This window comes from Salminus brasiliensis, chromosome 23 (assembly GCF_030463535.1).
Source record: "Salminus brasiliensis chromosome 23, fSalBra1.hap2, whole genome shotgun sequence".
NCBI lineage: Eukaryota > Metazoa > Chordata > Actinopteri > Characiformes > Bryconidae > Salminus > Salminus brasiliensis.
In genome coordinates this window covers 12,892,434-12,914,875 of record NC_132900.1, presented here as the reverse complement: position 1 = coordinate 12,914,875, position 22,442 = coordinate 12,892,434, and the positions used below count along the sequence as shown (strand labels likewise).

Below are 22,442 nucleotides of genomic sequence, written 5' to 3'. Positions count from 1 at the left end.
GCCAGTGACTAGTGGTGTTATCTGTTGCGCCACACCAACCATCAACTCACGTGCGAAATATCCGTACCTGTCACAGTTACCTCTGTAAGGGTGCTCCCACAGAGACATGTTGGGTTCCAGCCCACTGACGGTGTTAATACACTTTTTAAAATATGTGTCAGGGACTCATTGTTTATGTCATTTATGTTCAGCTGTATCACAACAGTTCAAGTTGAACTGGTGGATTTTAAGACAAAACCACCATCATGGTCAAAATACCACAGACATATAAAATTTTTATGAAGAGATCTGGTAAAAAAAATTAATAACTAAAGGTAATAAACAGAAATTTCAAAAGTATGACTCCACCCAGTGCCAAATCGTTTCTGATACATGACTGTTTAACTAAAACTAATGGAAGGTAAAGTTTATATTTATATGTAAAATATGAAATTATATCAGGCATTTTTATCAGTTATCAGAATTTTAACCTCCTCCAGATTGCATTTTGTATTGACCACACAGTTTTCCCATCAGTCAGGCCCCTAATTTAAACACGAAACCTGTTCCTAGCCTTCTGTCTGCTGAGATAGTGGCCAGTACAATGAACAGGCTAAGTGCATACCTGTCTCCAATTATAGGTTAATCTTAACGGTAAAAAGGATCATTTTAAGCTTTTTTAAGGCTCCCCTTTCAAGTTTTAATCTAGAGCAGAGTACAAGCCAAAAATAACATACTTTGTTTTCTTTATCCTCAAATTCACCTCTCGCCGTCTCTCTCCTGTCTGCACCACCCGCCTTCTGTCCTCTTTACTGAACTTAAAACTTTCCTCCATCATTCCTACTTCTTACTGACGCTAATAGGATTCCTGATAACTGGGAGTCGGTTACTGACTTCAGTGGCCCTTTTTTAAGTATTAAATTGGCTTGAAAAAATTAAACCATCAAACCTTCCCCTAAAAGTGCGTAACTGCAGTTCATATAGTACTCCTCCGTCCACAGCTGCTGCCCAGTCATTCATCTCTGCATCCCCAGTTTAAAATATATACATGCACCATAGGGTTGCACAAACTAATTGACTTACTGCTCATCTGTAATGCTTATGCTGACAGGCTTGATGTTGATTAGGTGCTGATCATGTCACTAACAACAAGACTCACAAGCATCCCTGAAGAAAACCATCAGCAGTGCATAGAAATATTTCACTAAAGATGAAGCTTGTACTACTGTCCCTTGCACTTGTGATGTCTGAGCAAGTGTTTGCATGCTTGTTTACTAAATGTTGACAGTGGTTACGTTCTGATTGAGAGACTCTTATTCTTAAGGGCAGGGCCAGGTACAGAGTGCTGTGTTGTGATGTCTCAGCTAGCTTTAGCAGCAAGTCTGAGTTTGCCAAGCAGCTAGAAGGTGTTGCTGTGAGCTGTGGTATAGTGTAGCAGTGTGCAGTTTTCCCCCACGGCTTCACTGTGTTCTTAGTAAAGCTTAGTGATGGACCATCTTTGAGCTTCTCCTGAGAACCTCCTACTGTAAATATCTGTTATATAAATATATATTCTAATAAAGTTGATAATCTGTTATATATCCTACATCATAAGCTTGTAAAAGATTTATCTGTGATCTGTCTGTTGTCTGCTGTGTTTTAACTGTGGTTTTATTCATGGTGTCATCATCGATTCGTCAGTGTTGACTTTAAATGTTGTCCAATCACACAACATAACAAGCCTAAACACACCAAAAAAATACCTGAAACCTTTCTGTTTGTATCCATGTATCCATAATAGGTGAATATACTGTATACATGGCAAGCTGGCTGCGTTGGGTCTCCTGGAACAGAATTTACAGTTTGGTTGTTTGGTTTAAAAAAAAAAAAAAGGACACACAGCCCACACAACATTTATATTTCTAGTCTTTTAATAAGCGGTGATTAATAGCAAGAATGCCAACACAGAGAGGTGGTACATAGTTTGACCAAACTCCAGCTGTCACACCACATTCAGCTCTTCAAGGGTGTGGGGTGGACATTTGTATTCTGCGCTCATTTTCTAGTGTTCTTTAGTCCTTGAGATTTGAGAGTCCGCGTGTGGTTGAGTGGAGAAATAATGGTAGATATTAATGGTAGAATGAAAGAAAGACTGAATGAGCTGTCTGACATGTGGACAAAATATTTGACATCATAATTTGACACATTATTAAATGAGATTTTACAGACTTTTCTAAGCTAAAATATTAGTATTACTTACATATATAAGGGAGAGGAGTCATAGCGTGTGCATATGTCTGTGTAAGCAGTGTCTCAGGGGCTCTCAGTGTAATAGCAGGGCACACATGCTATTAAGCAGGACCCCTGAGACCCCTCAGAGCTACATCATTAGACAGAGACCCATCTCAGGTGACTGCTCCTAAGTAGTTTGTAATCAATTTATGTGCTCAGTATCCTATAACACAATGTGCCTGAAACATCATTAATCCAATTGATTTAACCTGGAATTAATTATAGCATCCAGTTCATTTGTCTCTAGCAGAGATTATTTTTGGCATTTATTTATTATTTTGATTAGCGCATTAAGTTTAGTGATATTTTGGTTTAAAGAAATTAGCAAACTACATGGAATAACTCTAGTTGATTGTGCTGCACTAATGTGGTATTTGTAGTCTGATAACAATATCTGATAATTAACACCTTGATGGGATCAATACCAATAACTGACTGTTTTTATTGGTTCTCATCCCTGCCTTAATTGTTCTGAGACCTCCACCTGACTGATCATCATTTACTTGTTTGTTCTGAGACCCTCCCCTTAAACACTACTTTATTTGTTATAGGCCCTCCCCCTGACTGCAGGTGGTCCTAATTACCACTTTGTGTATTCTGAGACCTCCTCAAAACTCTGATTGGTTCTTATCACTGCCTTGTTTGTTTGGAGACCTTCCCCTGACTATGATTGGTCCTGCTTGCCACAATGTTTGGTGTAGGACCTCCCCCTGGATACAATTGTCCAAATCATCTGTATTTTGATTAGTCCTAATCACCACAATGTTTTCACTGGAAGACCTTTTTCTGACTGAGATTGTTCCTTAACTATATATTTATCCACAGATTGAATGTAAACCTTAAGCGTATTATGACTGATTGATAGTACTAGTATAAGTACTAGTACTCAGTACGTATTTTTAGTTCAGTATATTGCAGAGGGATATTGTAGTGACTAAACAATATGTAGTACCATTATGCCAAATTATGGCATATAATAATTAAGGCAGCATTATCAAGTTTGAATAAAACAGGAGAAAGTGAGCGGAATGGAACATGCTGTAGGCATCTTGACATTTTCAGTTGAAGGGTGGCTTTGTACATAAGGTGCTTTTCCTCTGCTTGTAAGATAACCCTGCTTGTACGAGATCAGCTGTTCCTACAGAAATAGTCAACAGAGAATAGCATTTTGAGTGACTCTGTTTCTCGCGTTCCTTTATACAGTTGATTTTTAATATAGCCTTTTTAGTATTAATTTAATAGAAATTTAATACATTTAATTAGTTCTGCAACTGCGAAGAGGCACTATACTACTGACAGGCAAACTATAAAAAAGGCAGTGGTGTCTCAAGTAATTAGAGCACTGGGTCATTGATGACAGGGTTGTAGGTTCGCTGCAACTGGTGTGCTAATTTTAGGATCTTATATACTTCTGATGCCTTGGATCTTTGGAAACTTTAAAAAACGTATTTCACAACCGAGTCAGACTTGATTTTTAGAACTGTAGCCAGAAACGAATGTTCTCATGGAGTAGTTATGTAGTGGTAATGAGTAAAAGCATTTATTATTTGAACTGAAAGTTACGAATAAAAGAAAAATCTAAATATTGTTAACACAATGCATCTGCTTAAAATATTAATGTTGACGCCTTTTCAAATGAAGTGATACTGACGTTTTAACTAAACAAATACATTCATACCTGATACAGGTGTTTGTGTAGTGCCTTTGTGTGAATTGGGTGTATATTGGGTGCACTGAGTGTTTGGGGGGGTGGGGTGGGCGAGAGAGAGAGGCAGCAGGTGCGCTCCATAATGAGCCAAATCACCTCATCTCAGGAAGCGCCACAGGAAATGTGGGTTACCATAGAAACATGACTGTGTTGATTATGAGGTCATAGTGGATTGGCTGTACCTGCCAAGTCTGTCTTCTTTTCAGGTGCTTCAGTACAAACACACACAGGAGAGCTGCAGACGAGTGCATGTGTTGATTCTTGAGCTCTTTGAGACTTTGATTTTCGTGAATAGAAATAAAAGGCTTCTCACAGACCACTGATCCTCAGACTGTAAAAGGACAAAAAGACCACACACAGGAGCAATCAGAGATGTACTGGTCATGTAATGGCTTCTCCTAATCTCTGACCAGACTGTTAGAAAGAAGGTGTGTGAGTGTAGCACACTTTCTCATTCACTCTCAGTGAGTCTACACACACTTTTAGCATTCTCAAACAAAAACACTTTACAAAGCTACAAAAATGAACCAGTTGGAATGGGCGAGAACATTGTAGGGCAAAGTAAAAGGGTGAGGGAACATTGTAGGAGGGATTGAGGGGGTGAGGAAATGTTGTAAGAGGGATTGAGGGGGTGAGTGGGGGTGAGGGAACATTGTAAGAGGGATTGGGGGGACGAGTGGGTGAGGAAACGTTGTAGGACATTGTGAATGGTAAAGGGAACGTAGGACAGAAGATGGTAGATGGGTGAGGGAACTGTTCTTGATCTTAGGGGTTTCTTGGAGAATGCAGGTCCGTGGACTCTCAGGAAGTCTATAATAGGTCTGTGTGAAGAGTTTTTGTGTGCATGAACAAACACACAGAGACACTGAAAACGGTGTGGTAAGGAAAGTGAGATTGCGGGAAACAGGAACCTAAAAAGCCTCTTTACTTTTACATCACTTCCTGTTGACAATTTCAAGTTTCAACAACAGTCTATTGGATAATGTCAGGTCTTAAAGTCTAAAATCCATATTTCACCACTCTACTGTAACAGGCCTGGTCAAAATTGTTCATCTTATTGTAAGTTATTAAATTCATGGCTGTGTTAGTTACTATTATGAAGTGCAGAGAGCACACCAGAACGTGTCTTCTAGTATGTATTCCTCAGCATGTCCAAATATGAGTAGCATGAAAACCACACACATTTGTATGTGTTTGTCAGTCTCCCATTACCTACATAACAACCAGTGGACACCAGGGGGGGTAGTTCACAAAGGTGAAAGGGTGCAGGGTGTAAAGCGGTTGGTTATACTTCTTTATATCACAAAGTATGATGTGTTGTATGGTTATGAATGGGTGTAAATGTTGAAAAACTCCATCTGAAGCGTGGTAATAAGCAGAGGTATTGTATAGCTGTGCTTTAGAAGAAGATTCTTGAAAGAAAGGTAAATTATATAGTTACACAGTATCAACAATATACTAGTGCTGTGATTATATTGCGTTGCATCTTGAAGTATATTAAACGCATTGGTGAATGAATAATATGATCTGTTTAAAGATTTATCTAAATTATTCTGACCCAGTCATTTACTTTTGTTGGATTATATGAATGTTTTGATTCATTAAACACCCACAGCAACACTCATCTGGGACTTGTGATTGGTCACAACACAATGAAAATGTGAATTACAGACGTCTGTTATATGAGTGTTGCCAAAACCAATATCACAGTAACGATTAACAAACAGTATATCAAGCAGCCCTAATCAACAGCGTTGTTGATGTCATCCATAAATGTGCAGAAGTGCCCCGATATTTGGCTCAGAATCCATGTTAATCACCCAAGCCAGAGAAACGAGGAAAGACAGGGGTGTGGGGGGAGGATGTCTGGAAATGGGCTGAGTTAAGGTATGAGGTAAGACTTGCTTACACAGAATTGAGATGGGAGGTTCAGTGTCATCTGTTCTGCACATTACTGTGTGTGTGTGTGTGTGTTTTCTGCCTGTCTCCTTTTCTGGGGCTCAAATGTCATGCACTGCTCTCTGTGGACAACAATACACAAAAATATCTTTCATTAAAAGCCCAAAATAGAGAACAGATTTAATTTTAGTTATTGAAACAAAATGTTAAGGTTTAGGCACTGTAATGTTTACCCAAGTGAAGTCTTAAATGGTAGCGATATAAAATAAGACGGTTGTATTCAAGGGCTATGCAGCGTAATGTCATGATGAATTCCTCAAAACGTCAGCAGTAATTTATGTAATGCCCTGAGGACTGTTACCGCTACTGCTGACTCCCCATAGAGACTGAGTCACACAGCACTGCACTAATTCAGTAGAGTACATGGGGAGTGTACACACGTGTATACACATACACACACACACACACAATACTACTGCTAGGTCTTGCAGTCTGACCGTGACACGTTTGATTCCTGCTGGGAAAGATCAAACGAGAGAAGAAAGGCAAGGATAGTCTTGAGTCGACTGATGGTAGTATCCTGCATCGCCAGTAGTTTGCACATCTGTTAGGACTGACAACTTAAATGATTTAAATATCAGAAACGTGTCTTCTGCAACTTTAAGTAAGCATATTTGTAACACATTCTGCTTTCTTTTTGTGTAGGCCATGTCCTTATCACTTAAAATATGTTGCTCGGCTTCAGAACATTCTGTAGCTCAGAGCAGCACCTTGTCAAGCTGTGTTGTGCTTATTAAACAGTTTCCAAGCACCCACAAACGCCTTCCCTTAGCAAACAAGAGCAAGAGCGGAGATTTTGCCATTAAAAGTTGCATCAGAGTTAGTAAAAGTAAACCAGTGGCCAGCTCAATGGCGCTGCAGGTAGTATGGGTGTTGCACAGCTTCAGGGACCTCAGGTTGTGGGTTTGATCCTCGCTCTGGTCATGAGTCTGCATATTAAAGGCACTGTTTACCATTTCAGTCCAATACACTTTTTGTAAAATTAAGCAAATGGTTCACTAGCTCTCCGGTCTGTCTGCATGCTGGAAAACAGTCTGTTGTTTCTACTCAGTCCTGGCTCTGTAAATAGGAAATAAACAAAGGTGCTCGTGCTCATGCAGAGGGTGGCTAGAATAGAAGGGGCATGTGTAATCTTTGGTAAGGCATTTGGAGAGCCATCCAAATGTTAAAAAAGTAAGGAAAAGCGATGAGGCTGTTCCTCTATTCCTGCTCAATAGGTGGGTTATGTTGACTAGTATGGGTTTGTCCCTTTGTGAATGTTTGTAAAAGATAATAGTATTAGATCACTACTGGTTTGCTTAGCAGCAACAATTGTAGCAAAAGTTTGATTACCCAGAACCAGTGCATGAACACACATGAGTGTGTTTTTTTTTTTTTTTTTTTACTGTTCGATTATCAACAGTGTTTCTTCAGAATCGTATAAAACACCTTTAGCAGAAATATTTTTTAAACAGAAATAGATTTTAAATTGAATTTTGATTCTGATTTGAAAAAAAAAGTCAGTTTGTGAAGCAGACACCTTCTCTGGTACATACATCTGCTGAAAGCAGGAGAGGTAGAAATTGATAGACATTGATATGTCTACTCTTAGAGCATGTACTAGGGCACATTCCAGCCATTCTCCTCTCTCTTCTCCATCTTTCTCCACCTCACTGGGTCTGCACAGGAAGCAGCTGTAGGAATGAGATTATATTTGCTAATGACACACACACACACACACACACACACACTCAGACAAAAGAAAGCAGTTTTGGACAGAATCCAACTGTGCAGGCCTCCAGTGATGAATTTTCCAGCAAGCTTACCGGTCTGCAAGACAAGAAAATTCTGCTCCATCTTTAAAATGTTGAACTTCCAAGCTTTTACATGTCAATGTTTGTTATTCTTGGTCAAACCATCATTATTATACTCTTTAGAAAACCTGTGAATTTAGACTTCACCTGCAGTGATTCTTGGTCTTAAACACACTAATTTCTTGCCCATACTCCAGCACACCTGAATCAACACAGCATCTAATTACCAAGCTGTCTGCAAGATTAATTTTAGTTCATCTTGGTCCCAGGTGCCTCGAGTTCCATGAGGTGACTGGAAATGTTAACCTTTGAATCTAACAGTGGTATCTGATGGTGTGTGACAGCTCCAATCACTTTTCTGTCAGCAGTACACCCTGTTTTTATGACCATCTAGAGGCTGTATTCCAAAGCAACTACTGTAGCATTGTCTTTAGCTAGCTCTCTACTTTCCTAGCTTGCAAAGTTTCTTGGACCCAGCATGGATATCAAATGGGAATGAGGAACCATTAAGTGTATGTCATAAATTCTCTATGATTTGCTTTCACACTGAACACAGAAAACTCTCTGCTAAGCGGTGAAACATTATGCACGGTGCAGATGCGCATTTCCGCAAACAGTGTCCTTTGCGTCAGATGTGCTGGGTCATATAAAGTTCAAATGTTAAAAAAATAATTTATTACATACAAATGGTCTCAAACCTGGATGCTTTAATGCAGCCCAGAAGCATCATAGTGGACAGATCATGTTAAGTATTCTATGTAAACTCAAGAGAAAGTAATGCTTGTCTTGTGAGGTACTTTATTTTAAAATACTGTGGGGAAATGTGGCCTGGTTCATTTCAATGCTGTTTAAACTTATTCAAAGTAATAATCAGAACACACGCTCTGCATCCTTCTCATGCAGTGAGGAGTTTCTCCAATGTGTCAGAAGCAGCGTCAGATTCCGATGATGAAGACAAACTCCACATCGTGGAGGAGGACAGTATTTCAGATGCTCCAGAAGAAAAGCCGACAGTATTCCAGCTCAGTGCAGCGCAGCAGCTACACAATGGACACAGAGAGGACGGTCAGCAAACAAACAACTAAGTATATCTTTTTTTGTATTGTACCGTTAAAGCCTGCAATCATTTAATCAACTGTCTGGAATTTGTGCAGATGGCAACCTGGGGCCGGACGCTTTGATACAGGAAATTAGAGTCAAAGGTAAGACAAGTGCATACTCTCACACACTTGCACACACAAAGGTGGATCCCAGGAAAATAATAGTAAACCAGGTTAAAGGAGGATTTTAGTCCGTGGAAAATCTCTCTCACAATGAAAGTTCAAATGAGCAGTGTTTACATTTGTGTGTTTCTTGGCTGGTTTGAAGGAACAGATGTGTATCATTTGAAACCGTAAGTGGGAGCAGGTGTGTGTGTGTGCTCATTTCTCACTCTGTTTTACAAGTATGTTTCTCTGTGCTAATCTTTCTTTTTTCCCCTCCACGTAGGAGCTTTTCCTAGAAGGCTTGTGTAGCACAATGGTCTTTCTAGAACCTAGAGTTAATCTGCTATACTATCTGTATTTCCACAAAAGAGGAGTGTGTAACCGACGAAGAGGATGAGGAAGGTCAGGCACATGAAACACCACAGCAGGGGACTAAAGGGGCCGTTTACCCAGAGGAGGAACAGAGCACGCCAGAGAGAGGAGGCCATGATGAGAACGGTACTAATTACTGTTCAAGTTTTCTACACTCATTTGTCTTCTGTATTTCCCCCTCTCTTGACACTGTTTTTTGACATTTACAGTCACAGTTCAGCAGCAGAAACAAGTAAAACAAATTTCTCAGTGTTTTTTTGTTCCTATATGTCTTCCTGACTGCCACCATCAGGTACACCAGACGAGTTCTCTCAGCTACACACGTGTCCTTACTGCTCCCGAGGGTACAAGCGGCACACATCACTGAAGGAGCACATCAAGCTTCGTCATGAGAAGAGCGAAGACGACTTCAGCTGCTCCCTCTGCAGCTACACCTTCAGCTACCGCACGCAGCTCGACCGGCACATGACTGCTCACAAAAATGGACGAGAGCAGGTACCTAGATTAGACCAAGTGACAGATAATCCAATTTAAGCATTTTCCGACTTCCACCAACAAATGTCGTTGATCGGTCAAGACATGATTGGTGTCCAAATTGTATAAACTCTAGTTTATGATTATGAAGTATACTCATATGTATTAGTTGTGTATATCCAAATATCTATGCATGATGCATACCTAAGAACTGATCGGTTTTTAAATGTGTGGTTATGATGGACACTGTTACAAAATGGAAATGGAGAAGCTACTTCCAAAAATTATTAGAAAAATAAAAAAGTGGACAATGCAAGTGCAGCGACAACGGTGGTTGGAGAACTTATGTAGACATATGTTATCGTAGCAACTCACTTCGTGTTACTACAAAAGGGGTTAGTACGTTAATATTTCTGCACTGGCCTTCCAGACTCCAATATAAAATCTCTTAATCAGTGCAATACGCAGTTGGGATGCAGCCTTTGATTCTTCAGTTTAGCTCTGGAGCGACAAGGCTAACGCTGCTTGCTCTGTAAATACATGCACACACTTCTCAACTCAAAACCAGGTCTTCAGAAATGCAGCACAAATCTGTTGTACAGTACAAAATTATGTACTCAACAAAAACTGTAGCTAAACACTGAGGACAGCTATTTTAAACCACAGGTGTCGTAGTGAATTTGGGCACTTCAACAGAATCCATAGAAACAATAAAATAAAATTTGGGCCTTAGGCAATGTCCCGGTAATTGTTGTAATAACATAGTAAAGACTGAGTGCGACCATGCAACAAATCTCCTAAACGTTCTGCACATGTCTTGTAAGTGTGCACACGAGTGGGAAGTCAGAAGCCACCAAAAATGTCTGTCCCCATTCTTTAGATACACTAGGAAGTATTGTTCATTTCATCTGCATCCTCAGACACATCAGGTGTGTGCGTGTGTGACCTTTTTAAATACCTGAATGTGTTGCGTAAGAAGGCATGTATTTATGGAAAGGATTTTAGATGGGTGTTGACTCCTAGTGTTTGTTAGAAACACTAGCTTTGTAGCCGCTGGAAAAATTGGGACATCAGAGTTGTGTTGGCAGATAAGCGTCTGACGTAAGACAAATTGTGTACATTTTTTTCCTGAAATATCCCTGTTAAGGTATATTAGACATCTGTATTTGCATATATGCTATCTAAGATATAGTCTTTAGCTAAATGTTAAATGTTCTCTGTCTTTCTCTCTGTCTCTCTCATTGTCTTTCTCAGCGGGCTGTGCCACAATCAGGAGGAAACAGGAAGTTTAAGTGTACAGAGTGTTCCAAAGCCTTTAAATATAAACATCACCTGAAGGAACACCTGCGTATCCACAGCGGTTAGTCGCCACAGCAACACTGGCATGTTATTTTGTTTGTGGACTGTGTACCTGACTGCAAGTTCAATCAACAACATCATCTTCTTTTGTGATGAAGTTGTTTCACCACTTAAGTTTACTTTTTGTTTTTGTCTTGTTCTGTTCCTGAGTTTAGTTGCTTTGTGTGGAAGGCTAGATTGAATTACTATGAACTGCTCTGTAATTGAAGAATGAAGGACTATAAATGCGTTATCCACTCTCCTCTCTCTAGGCGAGAAGCCGTATGAGTGCTCTAACTGCAAGAAGCGTTTCTCTCACTCCGGTTCCTACAGCTCTCACATCAGCAGTAAGAAGTGTGTAGGATCACCCCCTGTTGTCAATGGCCTGTCTCGCACCCCAGGGGTCAAAGCTGCACTCACCCTTTCCAGGCCCACACGCATTCTCTTACGGGAGAAAGTGGACATTAGTAACAAACCTTTACAAGAACAGCTCCCACCCAAACAGATAAAACAAGAACCTGTAAACCACGAACTTAAGCCAGTCACAACTACACCAGTTGTTACCACAACCACTACCACCACCACAGCCACCACAAATAACGTGGGTGGAATTCCTGTTCAGACTGCCACCCCTCAGGGTGTGGTACAGACTTTGGTTGTACCCACTGTGGGACTAGTCCAGCCAATTAGTATTAACCTGAGTGACTTGCAGAACGCGCTAAAAGCAGCAATGGATGGAAACGTCATCCGACAGGTAGTGGCTACATCGAACGCTAATGGAACTACCGCTAAGGTTGTTGGTCAGCTGCAACCACAAACACAAGCAGTGGTTGTCCAGGCTTCTCAACCTCAGGCACAGATGATCTCCGCCATCTCTCTGCCAGTGCTTGATCAAGATGGGAATGCGAAAATAATCATCAACTACAATATGGACCCACAAATCAGCACATCAAAGATCAACACATTGCAGCCTGTTATTGCGCAGCCAGCTGTGGCACAGGCAAAAGTTCTGCAGCCAAATGTGGTATCACCAAAGGTGGTACAGGTTAACTCTACGCAACCTCCAAAGCTGGTGCAGGTTAACTCAACCCAGTCTGCAAAGCTGGTACAGGTTAACTCAGCCCAGCCTCCAAAGCTGGTGCAGGTTAACTCAGCCCAGCCTCCGAAGGTGGTGCAGGTTAACACAACCCAGTCATCACAGGTGGTACAAGTTACCTCAACACAACCAAACATCACTCTAACTCAAATGCCAAGTACCCCTAAGCCTGCACCTACACAGATAAACATCCTTAAACCTATCCAAACTAACCCCAATAAAGCACCATCCATCATCAAGGTAACAAAGCTGGTCCAATCACACCCTGCACAGACAAAACTTACACAGCCAACAGTGCTGCTTTTGAGAAGAGCAGATGGGTCACAAGGTTTGGTAGTCAGACAGTTAACAACTGTACATGCAAACACACAGGTAACTCCAACCATAGAGTCCATATCGGCAGAGCAGAGGTCAAGCCCTGAAAAGACTACAATGCCAGAAGAGCAAACGCCTCCTCCTGTTGAGGTAAACCAGGCTGTTGAAGAGACCAGTACTTCTGAGGAGAACTGTCAGCCTGAAGACCTGAGCGGCACTCTGCTACAGGAGGTTCAGATCAAAACTGAGCCCATGTCTCCAGCCGAGATTCAATCTGAGAATCAGACAGACGGCAGAAGGGCTTTACAAACCGAGAGGGAGACAGAGGTTGAAATGGCGGCAGCGAAGAGTGCAGGCTCCGAGTCGGCAACAGTTCACTGTGGCGTTGCTTGTGGTGATGGATTCCATAACTATGCCACGTGTCTCTTCTGTGACAACAGTCCCAGCAGTGTGGACATCCTTAACTGTCTCAACAGTAATGAACAAGGATCTGCCATGTCTCTCTCCACTCTGTTGGGAGAGGAGGGCTCTGGACCTCCAGTGGAGAGCCTCCTGCCCCTCCTCAAAGCTTACAGTAAAGACTCAGATCCCAGTGAGGAGCAGCTGTCTCGAGTCGCCGAATCAGTCAGTCTGCCTGTGGATGTGGTCACTCGGTGGTTCCAAAGAATGCGCTCCAAGAAGATATCACTCCGACCACCTGGTCATCCCAAAAACATACAGCAAGTAAGTAAGCAGTTTTACACCAGATGACAATTGTTTAAGATGACTGCTTTTACAGTCAGTGTTTACGTCACATTAATTATTCATAAGTAAATTTTCACATTTAGACAAAGATGAAACACTCATCTATTTTGTGAGTGAAACACTCAGATTAGAGTTAGAGGGAATGAGAGACTAGCTATGTTAGCTGTGGTAAAATCAAAGCCTCACACAGTTTGTGTTCACTTGCAGACTGTTGAAAGCACTCCATCAGACTCAAGTATCGACGCCGAACCCCAAATCCTCAACACTTTAAGCAAACCCCATGAAGACACATCAGTAGACCAGAACAGTGCCCCTTCTTCTCCACTCAACCTCTCCACAAACGATCTCATCATAGTAAAGACAGAAGACTCAGAGGAGGAAGGACAAGCTGAACCTCTGGACCTCTCTCTCCCAAAGTCCTCCTGTAACAGCGCTAACACCTCAGTTACCACGTCAGTGTCCACCACCAAGTCATCCCTTCCTGCCCAAGAGGAGCCGCTCAACCTCACTTGCATCAAAAAAGATGCATTGCCTGGCAACACCATTTATGTGACACAACCTACTACAGGTCCGATAAATATTGTAGCGACACCCTTGCCAACACTGGTTGCCATAGCGGAGCCAGGTGGAGTTCCCTGCCTCCGAGCCGCCTTCTCCACCAACAAACGCACCATCCTCATCCCCCAGCTGTCTTACACCTATGCTACACCCTCAACAAACAGCACGACTAACATCACCAACTCCTCCAGCAAAGCAGTCACCACCACTACCACCACCTCCACCACTCCACCATCCACAGAGACACTGGGAACAACTGTACCGAATAGCAGTCAGGTAAGAAAACAGACATAGTGTTGCAAGAAAAAAGTAAGTGAACCCTTCAGATGTACCTGGAGTTCTGTACTGATTACTAATAAACTGTGGTGTGATTATGGAAGTATAGATAAACCAGTCTAACTAAACTAAAATCACACAAACAAAATGTTTCATGTCTTAGTTTAGTTCAGTCATGTAACTCTTCTGCTGCATTTTCTTCACTGGCTTCCTGTAGCTGCCCGCGTCAGACTCAAAACCCTGATGCTGGCCTACAAAGCCAAGAATGGACCAGCCCCTCCGTACCTGATGGCAATGGGCAAAAGCTGATCAGTACCAAGAGCCCTTCGAGCTTCAAGCATGGCTCGGGTTTACTTACCTTCCTTTTGAGATCAATAGAAAACAAGCAAACAGACTTTTTTCTGTCCTGGCATCGAATTAGTAGAACAAACTTCCCCTGGCTGTCCGAACGGCAGAGTCGCTCGCTGTCTTCAAACCTCAACTAAAGACCCACCTCTTCCAAGAGTACTTGGGTGAAGTGTAGTGTCGATTATTGTGGTCTCCATACTGACTTTTGTATTTAGTAGTATCTAAGCTTAGAGGTATCTTTTGGATTCTAGCCTTCGCAAACTAGTTTCTAAAAGTGAAGCACTTTTGTTAGTCGCTCTGGAGAAGAACATCTTTTAAATGCCTTAAATGTAAATGCATCTTTAGCACAAATGCGCAACGCTATGTTAATAGAATAAAGAACCTTTTCTGACCTTAAGCTTTTTGAGGTCTGTGTATGCAAGCCATCCCAGAAATACTGATGAACCGAAACACATTTGCGGAGAGAAATGGTTTAAAATTCATAGGATTTGTGCAAATCACAAATCCTACTGTGCTTATTTACAGCCTCAGAAAATGTTTGGAGGAGGTGATTTCTGCTAAAGGGGTACCTACAGGTTGTTAAATTCACTTAGTTTAGTCAATGTGCTCAATAAAAGACATACATTGTACTGTTCGTGTGTTATTAGTTTTGTTTGATTTTTTGACTTCGTTAACAATCAGTAGTCAAGTTTAGTAATCAATGCAGAAATCCAGGACCTGAACTAAATTAGTGATTTGAATTTATTGTGATTAAAAAAAACATTTTGTTGAAAAAACTGCAATGAACTAATACATATAAAAAACCCTTTGTAAACCATGTTGTACTGTGGTCTACAAGTGCTTCAGGGTTTCTTCTCTATGTTCCTTCATCAGTGTTGAAATCTGTCCAGATCAAAAAGCAGTGAAAGACCACGTGCTGGCATGGTTTTGCTGCAATGCCAAGTGGGGTGAAACCATCAAGAACACATGCCCCCAAGTGAATTAGTGCTTTTAAAAACAGCAAAATGGTGTATAGTGCATTAATGCATAATATAATTTGTGTGTGTGTGTGTGTGTGTGTGTGTGTGTGTGTGTGTGTGTGTGTATATATATATATATATCAACTATTGTATAATAGATTTCAACACATTCAGCCTCCTTTAAGAAAAGCAACTATAAGCCTTCTATAAGTACTGATTCATGAACATATGGTAAACAATTTGCCGAAACAGCAGCAGAAACATATGTTTTGCAGGTCTGCAAAAAGGTGTTTATCTGTTTGACTGTTCAGATCTTTGGTCCACACGTTACATGCACTTATTCATTAAATCTCACCAATGTTTGTTTGGAAGCAGAATGAGTTCATGCAGTCTGTCTGCTTAATTCAGAATGCTTTTACGGTTTGCATAGCAGCCTTTTCGCTTGTTCTGTCAAACCGCACCAACAGAGGCTCTGAGCAATAGCACCAACTTGTGTATTTTAAACAGATCTTGCAAATATGATGAGGCACCCAGCTCTGCAGTGCACTACAGTTTGTTATTCATCAATAACCAGTATACCAGTACCTGCCTTGAGACATGTTTGTTTGTTCCATGTTCACTTACACACCCTTCTTTGATTTCTTCTGTCCTGTCTACTGTACTTTTTCCTAATGTATCCCTACCTCTCTCACTCTTTGTACTCTCAATTTACATTTTTGCCTTCATACTGACCATCTTCATTTTTCTCTCTCTCTTTTTAGGAGAAGGCCAGCGCTGGTGTTGATAGCTCGTCAACGTGGGATGGGCAGACTGAAAGCGACCTCTCTCCCAGTAGAAAGCGGAGGAAGTTGCATGGCGGCCAATACGCATGTGACCTGTGTGACAAAATCTTCCAGAAGAGCAGCTCATTGCTGCGACACAAATACGAACACACAGGTACATTAAAACACACACAGGTGCAGGTACTCTGTGTTGGATCTTAAAGTTAAACATATATGGACATCTGGCTGTTAATGAGTGAACACCACTAGATGTGGGCAGGTGGTTGACCAGAACTGATTCATATCATGCGTGCATTATCTTATATCATTTTATATTGTTTACTCTAAACTACTGCTATTTCTATTCTTCCTAATATTGTTATAGACAAAGGTACTGTTTGGAAATAGCTAGTTTTCATGGGGAGATGCGCTAGTGTGTAATTATCAGAATACCAGCCCTGTCCAAATCTGGTCAGATTTTATCAGCTCTTATGTTTGTAATGTGTTTCGACATCACCATCCAGGTAAGCGTCCTCACGAGTGTGGCGTCTGCAAGAAGGCTTTTAAACACAAGCACCACCTGATTGAGCACACCCGTCTTCACTCCGGAGAGAAGCCCTATCAGTGTGACAAATGCGGCAAACGCTTCTCACACTCCGGCTCCTACTCCCAGCACATGAACCATCGCTATTCCTACTGCAAGAAGGAGGCTCATGACCATCCAGAGCCGACCAACACTTCCTCGCAGCTCGACTCAGACGAACGTGAGAGCGAGGCAGAGGAGGAGGAAGACGATGAAGAGCAAGAGGGAGAGAGAGATGGGAACGAGGACGTAGAGTTTGCTGACTTTGACATGAGCGAAATACGAGTGGTCAGAGTTGGGGAGGAATATGACGAGGACGAAGTGGAGGAGGAGGAGGAGGAGGAGGAGGAAGAGGAGGAGGGTGGAGGTGGAGAGGAAGAAGAAGCAATGGAGGAAGAGGAAGCAATGGAGCTGCAATCTGAGGAAATCAATGCTCTGGAGGAAGAAGTGGTGGAAACTTTGGACACGGGGGACCACACGGAGGAAGACAAAACAGAGGAGACGCAGAAGCTCTCGGAAGACATAGAGGCTACTGACTGTGTGGAAAGCACGAGCATGAGGAGAAAAACTACAGAGGAGGGAAAAAACGACTGAAAAAAGGAACATTTGTTTGCTCTATTAACTGACAACTGATGAAAGAGTAAGACTCAGAGTCCCTTGTTGAGTCTTGACGATCGTGGGTTACTTTAGAAGCTGTGTCTCAGTAATTTACTGTGTATGAAGCCCAGGTGTGCCTGATCCTCAAACTTATCTTTTTTTCCAATGAAGAAGAAGAAAAAAAACCAACAAAAACAACAACAACAACAACAATACATCCGTTTGTAAACTAGTTCAATCAAACCTGAAAATTTAAAGCTTAGTCGACCAGTTTCAGTTCAAATGTGTTACTGGACCACAACCTCCAGGTATGTTTTGTCAGTGTTACTAAATGTTTTTCCTTTGAAACTTTCCGTCTGTACAGTCAGGTGAGATTTCTATACATTTTTATTGCCAATGAAGTTTACTAAAAAAAAAAAAAAAAAAAATCAGTATTTTATCAGTATGTCACTATGTTTTGAGAGATAAAACTAAAATGCACTGCAGGTACATTTATGGATTGTTTATTTATGGATACATAATGCCTCAAGTTTTAGATACCGTTCAGTATTCTTATTTTAAGTAGGCCAGCCAGTGTTAGCGTAGCATTTTATTTTGCCATCAGCCTGTCCGCCTTATGAAGGAAACGTGTTTGCACTTCGGTACCATGGGATCATCTATAAAGATTCAGAATTCAAACGATAAAAGTAATCTGCAGGTGACCTTGACAGTGTAAATATCATTGTTACGCACCATGAATGAACCTAAATTGGGAGTAGCAGGTAAATGAACAGCTAACTGACTTCAGTACCACCATCAAAGTGAGTCTGGTACAAATTTTTGCACATTTTCAATTAAGCACTCCTTAAACCCAGTAGGACAAATGCCTAAAAAATACTTAACAGTATTCTGTATGCTCACAAACAAGGTCAGAAAACGCCAGGTTCTGCTGTGTTGGCGATTCTTTATAGATGGTACTATGAAGTGCACTTTTCTGTGGTATAGTATGTAGGAAAACGGCACCATTTAACTAAAAAAGAAAAAAAAGAACTTCAGTCAGGGAATTGTGTGTCAACCTCAAAGCCAGTGTTGTGTCCTTTTTAGTTTTTGTGTTTTTTTTGTTTACTAAAACTATTTTGTTTCAGTGAGGGGTGCACTGAATTTTACAAAGCATGATACTCAGAGGTGTGCAATAGAGTACCTTTACAACTAATTGTGTTAATTTTTTTCAGTGTCAGTGTTCCATTTTCTACCTTCCCTTTCAAAAATAAGAGTTTACAGATTGCAGTTACTGAATATATCGTCATGGTCATGCAAAAACCTTGTTTCTCCATTTTTGCCATTTGTCACTTTTTGACATAATGTGAATGTGGCAGTTGTCCTTTATGTTATTTCGAAGTTTATGACGTATTTAGTTTAATGACTTGAAATAAAAGTACAAATATTTTTTTACATGGACATCCACTGAAAGTTACGCCCCCCCCTCCCCCCTTTAAAGTTGACAGTTTGGAGATACAGTAGTTTTGCATGATCATGACAGATCTACAAACTTTGGGATGGTTGTAGTATGTCACCTTGTTTCTTCCTTGTGAAATGACAGACTCAGTACTACATACAAGTACTTCAATTCTTTCAACTAATCCAATTTCTCTTATCATGCCATGCTGGTGCGCCCCTAAGTTTTGTCTCGTCTTAATGTGTGGTTTTGTGTCAATGTTAGATTACCTATGAAGTGTTTATAAGGAACCCCACACCCCCAGCCTTATGCAAGACCGCCAAGCTGTAAGTGCCATTCATTCCTGTTAACCCTGTACTCCACAACCAAATGAAATCATTTTAAACTCCTAACAGCCAATTTATCAGCAAGGTATTTCCAAACTTGCACACTCACATCAAGTGTAGTATTTGGCCAAAGAGCCAAGACCTCAAATTTGGTTACATTTCGATTTGTTTGGTGTAACATTGAAGCGCCATTCAAGCAGTCTCGTCACACTCCTTTCATGACTTTTCGGCTGTGAATAAATGGTCAAATCTCATTCATTTTAAAGAAGTGAATCATGAAGTAGATGTTGGGCTGTTACCATATATTATAGTTTTGGTATTTGCTCAGCTGCACCAGTGTGAATTTGTCAGGGGTGGCCTTGTGAATACATACTGGAGCTCACTCTGTGCAGAACACACATGCCTCAGTTTTGCGTTTGTACTCAAACAGTATTTTTTTATGATGGTGTTCAGAACCTTAGCATCAAAGGGCCACTGTGGATCAAAACTGTTTCCCCTCAGTGAAGGTATACTAGACTTTAAGCTTTTTCACATTTTGCCTAACAGTTACTTGGCAAGTGTATTACTCTTTAGTTGGAACTGAAGGCTGAGGCCCACCTTGGTCCTTTGGAGGTAAGGGCCGGTTGTTGGATTTAAGGAATAGTAACAGTAGGAAGAAACTGCATAAAAAGTTGAAGTGAAGTAAAGGAATGAATACACTAGTGAATTAGCTGAATGAAGAGTGCACTTGATGTAAGAGGCACTTGAAAGAAGAGAAATGGGTGAATGTGATTTTAATGTTAATTTTACCATAACATTACAGTATTATTCATTGTGATGTATTATTTTAAATGTTCATGTTTATATTAATGCACGTGTATATTGTGTATGTTTTTACCATCAGTATTAAAAAGCTGTCATTCAGTTTTTGTTGTGTTTGTTGATTTTGTGCATCATTCAATCAAAAACACACATAAAGGTTTTGTATTATTAAATATGTATTATTAAATAAGGTATAATAGTACACTTTGTGCCAAGACAGAAATCTGTTTGTGGCAAAGTCGGTGGCATAAAAGAAATAAGGTCCACAGGATGTTACTCAGTTACACAACAATGTAAATAACAAAATAGATGAACTGCAAGCATCCCTTCAACATAAAACAACTGAATCTGTGGTTAAAAAGCATGATTCCATGTAGTGCTGGGCAGCAGGACCTTAAATCAGTGTCATGATGAATCAGACAGTTTATCTTAATCACGGTTAATGAACCATTAGAGAAGCTGCTCAAGTTGCTCAGGTGGCTTAGTGGTTGAATTCTCCTTCGTGTTGCTTCCATGTCAAACCACACACAGACACACACAGTATCTCACAAATCTGAGTACACCCCTCACATTCCTGCAAATGTTTTATACAACACTATAGAAATGAAACTTTGGAGTAGTCAGTGAACAGCGTATAGATTTACTGTCTTCTGAAAATTACTCAATACGGCCAATCAGTGTCCAAACACCTGGCAGCACCAGTGAATACACCTCAGTGCCCAATTGTCCCTCCCTGGTGACATGTGAATGGTTGCAGTTCCAGGTGTAAATGGGGAGCAGGGCGGTTAAGTTTGGTGTTTTGGGTTCAGTTCTCTCATAGTGGCCATTCAACATGTCACCTCACAGCAAATAGCTCATTTTTTTGCCAGTTGTCACTTTACATTGTATTAAAGTTTATGACTTATTTAGTTTAATGGCTTGGTAATAAAAGTACAAATATATATTTTTTCATGGACATCCACTGAGATTAAGAAGGTTTTTCCCCTCCTTTAAAGCTGCCATTTTGGAGATACAGTATTTTTGCATGCCTATGACAGATCTACAAACTTCGGAATGGTTGTTGTATGTCATAACATTGTATGTTATATTTCTTCCTCTTAAAATAACACACATTACTACATACAAGTGGCATCTCAAAGCAAAGAACTCTTTGAGGTTGTGAGAAATAGAGTTGTTGCTCTCCACAAAGATGGTCCAAGCTATAAGAAGATCGCCAGCACCCTGAAACTGAGCTACAGTACGGTGACCAAGATCGACCAAAGAAGTGGAGCGTTCAGTGTCGTATCCGGAGGCTGAGGTTGAAGAAGTGGGTGGTCCGCCTCTCAGTGCTCAAACCATACGCTGCACACTGCATGTTCTTCTAAAGCAGACGCTGAAGACAGCCTGCAAATAGTTTGCTGAAGACAAGCAGTTCATCAGCATGGATTACTGGAACCATGTCCTGTGGTCTGAGGAGACCAGAATCGTTTGGCCCTGGTGAGAAGTACCAGGATAACGGTGTCATACCTACATGTCAGACATGGTGGTGGTAGCATCACGCTCAGGAAGGTTAAGGTAGTGCTAGATAATAATGGTGGTCACACAAAATATTGGCACTATACATTAATGAATTTGTGAATTAATACGAAAATGGCCAAAATAACATTGTCCAAATATTAAAAAAAATAAAAATCCTTAAATGAATAAATTTCTTAATTTATGTAAATGGGTAAAAATGTGTCTTACATGAGCACATTGTTTATGTTTTAATTTGAGTATTAGTATATAATTAAGTAATATAACGAAACTTGTACTTTAGAGTCTTAATCTACTGTTCTGTGCACAAGCTTACATTAACAAAAATATACAATAAGCTACTAAATATGATTAGATGTTATTCTGGTCAGGATTTTGCTGGTATTTCTGCATAAAGCTGCAGAAAAGCCCAAATCAGCCAGTCATTCACTGCAGAGTCACGTGATCATCCCTTTATTATTCAGCCTTCAAAGTAAGAAAGGCGGGCACAGCTGCTGTTTTCATGAATGGGTGAACTTATGAGAAATTCACATTGTAAGCCTCTGCACCTGCAGGGCTTTCTTTACGAGGACTTAATAGAGAAAAGCAAGAACAAAAAGAGAACTGTGAAGTGGTCCGGCACTCCATCACTTTCCAGTAACACACAGCACAGTGTTCATGAAGATTACAACAGCAAAAATACTCACTTAAACAGAAGATGAAAATATTCTAATGGACTTACCAACAGCCAAACCCTGTTACTCTCCAACTGTGTTACAGCAATTATGTTTAATGTGGCCTTTTCTGCCCTCTGGTGGACAAACTAAAGTTCAGTTGGTCAGTGTCAGGAATACACAGCTACACACCTATTACACACATTGAGGATGTGTGTGTAAACTTGGAGAAAAGCACCAATACTTCATCCTGTAAAAAAGCACTTCCATGTAAACATTGGTAGAATCAAGTCTGCACACCATTACCTGGATGATTTTGGCAGATGTGGCTGTTGCCTGTTAGATGCTGGAAAAGCCTAAAAAACGAAACAAAAAA

The 22,442-nt window shown here is 40.7% G+C and overlaps 1 protein-coding gene across 2 annotated transcripts in view; it reads left to right on the top strand.

Annotated features, from left to right (window-relative positions):
* zeb1a (zinc finger E-box binding homeobox 1a) overlaps nucleotides 1-20,000 on the top strand; it is a 28,931-nt gene extending 8,931 nt beyond the window's left edge. For both annotated transcript variants that reach the window (XM_072668695.1, XM_072668696.1), the window contains exons 2-10: nucleotides 8,614-8,775; nucleotides 8,865-8,912; nucleotides 9,285-9,413; nucleotides 9,580-9,782; nucleotides 11,016-11,121; nucleotides 11,372-13,233; nucleotides 13,462-14,088; nucleotides 16,157-16,331; nucleotides 16,681-20,000. In XM_072668695.1, coding sequence (XP_072524796.1) covers nucleotides 8,614-8,775; nucleotides 8,865-8,912; nucleotides 9,285-9,413; nucleotides 9,580-9,782; nucleotides 11,016-11,121; nucleotides 11,372-13,233; nucleotides 13,462-14,088; nucleotides 16,157-16,331; nucleotides 16,681-17,333 — 3,965 coding nt within the window. In that variant the 3' untranslated portion in view covers nucleotides 17,334-20,000. The remainder of the gene's footprint in view (nucleotides 1-8,613; nucleotides 8,776-8,864; nucleotides 8,913-9,284; nucleotides 9,414-9,579; nucleotides 9,783-11,015; nucleotides 11,122-11,371; nucleotides 13,234-13,461; nucleotides 14,089-16,156; nucleotides 16,332-16,680) is intronic.
* Nucleotides 20,001-22,442: the final 2,442 nt, after the last annotated feature.